The 5,300-nt window shown below is 53.6% G+C and overlaps 1 protein-coding gene across 1 annotated transcript in view; it reads left to right on the top strand.

Annotated features, from left to right (window-relative positions):
* Positions 1-3,721: 3,721 nt before the first annotated feature.
* ZNF598 (zinc finger protein 598) overlaps positions 3,722-5,300 on the top strand; it is a 38,825-nt gene continuing 37,246 nt past the window's right edge. The window contains exon 1 of the mRNA XM_009894985.1: positions 3,722-3,877. Within this exon, the coding sequence (XP_009893287.1) occupies positions 3,722-3,877 (156 nt within the window). The remainder of the gene's footprint in view (positions 3,878-5,300) is intronic.

The following is a 5,300-nucleotide window of genomic DNA, read 5'->3' as shown; positions in this document are numbered from 1 at the left end:
GAGACCACCACCCTCCAGGGCAGCCTGGGGACCGCTGCCGACACAAAGCCACTGAGCTGAGGTACCCCCCTGCATCCACGGGCCAGGCCCCCCATCCCCACTCCCCTCCAGGAAGGGGTACCCGAGCCAAGGCTCATCCATGGGACAGCAGAGCAGCTCTCCGGGACAGGGGCAAGGACCACCTCGTGAAGGGGAGGTGATGGGGAGCAGGGCCTGGAGCTGCTCATCCAGAGAGAGTTCATCCTGAACTGATGGGATGTGCTGGGAGCCCTCAGTCCAGAGAGGGGAGGATGCAGACCAGCAGCTCCTCTGCCCACCCAGCCCCAGCCCGTGACCATGGGGAGATGCGGACCTCTTTGTGGGATGTTGCTGCTGAGCCAGCCAGTCTGGCACAGACAGAGCTCATGGGTTGACGCACTTCATACCTTCATGTGAGAGAGCTCATAAGTGGTTTTTGTCCCCCTAAATGCCAGGCTGGGGATGGGGTTCATTAGTGGGCAGCTCTGCCATTCTGGTCCCAGACATTCCTGGCCGGGAAAAGCTGCTCCATCCTGGGTTCCCCTGCGGAGAGGCTGCCCAGGTTTCACCTGGAATTAGCTTGTTTTGATGCAACACAGAGATCCCCATCTTCACCCTTTTGCATTCCTGGTCTTCATTTCCTTGAAGTCTCTTACAAGGAGGAAATGACCCAGATTAGTTGTCACAGCATTGGTGCTGCGTGCCACGTTCCTGTGTCACAGGTTTTCTAGCTCTCCTCTGTGGCACTTCTGCTTCCTCAACTGCTTTCCTACCAGGTTTTTATAGGGCTGAAGCAAATGCAGCGGCCGGCTTGAGGCGGTGAATGAGACTCCAGAAATTACTATTAATTTGCTTTTAATTTGTAGTCTGCTTTAAAAAAAAAAAAAAATACTTCCACTGCAGTTATAAATAAAGTCACTCTTCAAAAGTAAGGTACTTGAACCCAAAAGATGCTTGGTGACGTGTGTCAGAGGAGAGTCGCTATGCTGGAAAGAAAAAAAAGGCATTATTTATCTCCATCAGTTCTTCCCATCTTCATTTCCTATATGCAACGTGGCTATTTGGATGTGTCACACAAGGAGAGACACAGCGTGGCTGTGGCTGGGTGCTGGGCACCAGCCCCGTGAGGACTCGGTGCTGTCCTTCAAGGTGACCATCACCCTCAGCTGGGAGTGGGCTCAGCCCCAGTGCGAGATCCCACCAGGGAGGACACTGGCTGCCTTTGCTCTGAGGCTCCTTTGCTCTCTGCCACGTTGCAGAAGTGCCGATCTCAGCACAAAATCTTGGGTGACACAAGACGAGGCCAGAGAGCCGGGAAATTCGGAGACTGTTTTATTTGCTGTACAAGGCAAGTACTCCCTTGAGCCTCTTTGTGGAGCCCTGAAGCTTTTTATCAGGCTAGAGGAGTGCGAATAATTGATTTTTCCACTCACTGGCCAAACCAAAAAACTAGAGGGGGCGGGGGAGGAGAAGGAATTGTTTCAAGTTTATTTGAACAAAAAAGTTTTTCTTTTTATTCAGTGCAATAAAAACACGAGGAAGAAAATCTTTTGGGTGGTCAGACAGAATATTTTAACCCTTTTGAATGTCTTTTTTAAAGTGTTGGTAGTTTGCAAAATAAAAAGGGGGGAAATATAATATAGAGGTGAAAATGGGATGTTTGAATTTTTCAAAAATGCTTTTTTTTTTTTTTTTTTGGAGCACAAGCATTTTCTCAAGTGCAACCTGAATTTGTTGATTTTTTTCAACCTCAGTGTCCCCAAAAGGCTTTTTTTTTTTTTTTTCCGAAAAAACCCCCATCTGTTCCTTGTAGAGAAATTAAGGAGGGTCAGGTACCAAGTGTCAGCTGACTGGCAAGATGACATAACCCAGCAGAGGTGCCGGGATCTGCAAACCGCTCCCGGGAAGGCTTTAGCAAACCTTCCAGCCTGAGCATCCCTGTCCATCTCCGCTGGGCGCAGGAGGCGGCAGCACTCGTTCCATGGGGGCAGCGGGACCCCCAACCGAGCCACTGCCGGGTCCCCTCTCCAGCAGGGACATGTAGAGGACTTGTTAGAGCCTCAACTCAGCACAGGATTTTTACCTGCCTGTTGCTGGTTTTACTGCCAACCAAAAATGGAGCATTTATTTCATGATCCCACTACTTTGGGGACTGATGGAGCCATGCTGTGATTGTGCCGGTGCACGGGTCTGAGATGTCCTGCCTGTCCTGGGATGCGCAGCTCAGTGCACGCTTTGGCACGGACACGCTGTATTTTTTCACTGCAGCTGATGGGGAAGGCGTCCGTGTGTAAAGGAGCTGGAAAGAACTTGAAAATGCATTGTACAAAGGTTCATCTTCACACGGTACAAAACCCCTTCAGTTCTCAAGGCCATCCTGCCATCTCCCATCTGTGGCCCTTGTAGAAGAAAAGAAGAGAGCACAGGAGGGCTTCTGCACTCACTGGTATAACAGAGCCATGATTAAACACAGCAGATACTGCACAGATGAGGTATTTCCATTTAAATTTCTGTGTATTTTGATTTGGGCAGATATTTAAGTCTGAATTGGGTCAGCCTGGAGGCTGAGGAAGTTCATGGGATCTGTGTGCTTACTGGCTTGGAAGGGTTTGAAGCTCTTTTTGTTTGACATCTGCTTCTAATTCCTTCACTTGGTTGAGCAGTGACAGAGAATTACACCTGTGCCCTGAACCCTGTTTGCTTTAGGCCTGATCCTGTTGCATCGCTAATGCAAAATACAGATGATGTGAAAAGTTTCACAATTACAGAGATTAGGCTTGACTGGCAGGCTCCCTGGTGTGTTGGAGGGAAGGACTTTTGGAGACCATAAACTCCATCTTCATTCAGAAACTGGCAAAACTTCAGCTGATAACCTGAGCCCGTTCATAAAGTCATAGAATCATAGAATAGTTTGGGTCGGAAAGGACCGTTCAAGGCCATCTAGTCCAACCCCTCTGCGATGAGCAGGAACATCTTCAATTAGATCAGGTTGCTCAGAGCCCCGTCCAACCTTACCTTGAATGTTTCCAGGGATGGAGCATCTGCCACCGCTCTGGGCAACCTGGGCCAGCGTTTCACCACCCTCATGGTAAAACGTTTCTTCCTTGTACTTAGTTCTGTTTACATCTATTTACACCAAGTTTACATCTGTTCCGGCTGTCTTGTTTCTAAGGTGGGTGGAAGGTCAGGGCGAGGGGGTCTTTGAGGGGGAGGATGGTTTGCTGGTGATGGAGTCGCTGGGCTGTGCCGGTGCTTCCAGAGTAAAGAGAGGTTTCGCATGTGCCTTCGGGCCATCTTCTGCCAAAGAGGACACACGTTTTCAAGATGCCAGGAGCCCCGTGTCTCACTCGTGGCTCCATCTCATGCCTGCTGGATTGCTCTGGGCAGATCTTGTGGCTTCTCCATTCCCCCCTCTTCTGGGATGCGGGTTGCTCCCCCGTGCTTGTCCTGTTCAGGAATGGGAGCTTCGCCAAAGGCAGGGGGAGGGCGAGGGAAAGGCTGGGCGCTGCCGGACACCCCTCCCTTCAGCTTTCGTGAGACGCTGGTTTCCATCTCAGCCGTGGGAGTAGCTGGCAGGGAGATGCTCTTCCCCCTGCGCAGCCTCCTCCTCCCTGTCAGCGCACTTTGGCGGGTGTTTATCCACCCCCTGCTCCACACCCAGCTTTCTGCCCCAGAGCCGGAGCTCCCTGGGCTGGTTGCAGCCATGCTCCGTGGCCAGGAGACCTCAGCCACCCGTGGCACCTTCTCCCTGGCTGTGGAAGAAGACCCAGGTCCTCTACCCAAGCTCAGGGACTTACCCTTGTCACCCCTGGTGTTTGACGGTCCCCGCTGGGAGCTGCAGAGAGCCGTTGCTACTGCAGTAATTGGCTCTGACTATTAATAAATGAAGTCTTGGGATTTCTGCCTGGCGTGGATGTGGCTGTGCTCATTCCTCCCTCGTATCCCTGTCACTCAGCGTGGGGCTGCTGGGTCCCGCCGCTCTCTGGGGGCAGCGGCTATCGCAGAGTGGGGAAAGGCCGATGATTTATTTGTGCTGCCGGAGGAACTGGGAATGAGAAGAGCGCTCATAAAAAGCACCGTCTCATTTTCTCTAGGCCTCTGTGTGTGGCACTATTGAGCTGTAAACATTTTCCAGGTTAGATTTATAGAGATAGAAGGAGAACTGATCATTAGGAGGATTAATAATAAGCTTTGCGGGTTGTGAAAGTCCAGAAAGTTCAGTTATGCTGCTGAGAGCTGGGAGATCCCTCTTGCCCAAGCTGGCAGGTAGAAATCCCCCCAAGTCCTTTATTTGCAACAGAGAGCAGTGTGATAGGTACCGATTCGGAGGGGGGCCAGTGGGACTTGGTGCTGAGCAGGCGTGGAGCTGGCGATGGTCCCTGGCCAGGCTGGGCTTACCTGAGACCTCCCAGTGCCAGCACACCCACGGACAAGCGCGCAAGCAACGATGCTGCTCCCGCACCCCGGCGGCGTGCAAGCCGCCTTGCTCCGCACCCACCGTGCCCCCGCAGCACGGGCACCCCGCTGTCCGCGCCGTGCAGGGTCACAGACCCGCTGCTGATCACCCTTTTTACCCCGGAAGAGCCAAAATGTCCCTTCCGGCAGCAGCCAAACCACACGGGTAGTCTGACTGCAAAGGGACTCGCTCCTGGAGAGGCTGGTGTTGGCCCAGCCCTTTCCTGAGCTGGACACCAGCCGGTGCTGGTGCCACGCTGGTGTGCCACTGTGCCTGCCACAATAAGGACGTGGATGTAAGAGCAGCACTGAGCCTTCCAGCTCGCTCTGAGGTCCCCTGTCCTTGGGAGCACCCATCCCCAGGAGCACCCATCCTCAGCAGCACCCATCCCTAGAAGCACCTGTCCCCAGGACCACCCATCCCTGGCAAGCACCCATCCTTCGAAGCACCCGCCTCTGAGACCACCCATCCCTGGCACCTTAGAAGCACCCGCCTCTGAGACCACTCATCCCCAGAAGCACACATCCCTGGCAGCACCCACCCCTGGCAGCACCCATTCCTGGCAGCACCCATCCCCAGAAGCACCCAGCCCTGGTAGCATCCATCTTTGAGACCACCCATCCCTGGGAGCACCCAGCCCTGGCAGCACCCATCTCTGAGACCACCCATCCCTGGGAGCACCCATCCCTGGCAGCACCCATCCTTAGAAGCACCTATCTCTGAGACCACCCGTCCCCAGGAGCACCCACCCCGGGTGAGGTTGGCAGCAAAGCAGCGCAGCTAAGCACGTCCACGGAAGTGCCAGCATGGCGGAGGGGACCTCCCT

This window comes from Charadrius vociferus, unplaced genomic scaffold, assembly GCF_000708025.1.
Source record: "Charadrius vociferus isolate BGI_N301 unplaced genomic scaffold, ASM70802v2 scaffold600, whole genome shotgun sequence".
Classification (NCBI taxonomy): Eukaryota; Metazoa; Chordata; class Aves; order Charadriiformes; family Charadriidae; genus Charadrius; species Charadrius vociferus.
This window is presented reverse-complemented; position numbering and strand designations above follow the sequence as displayed.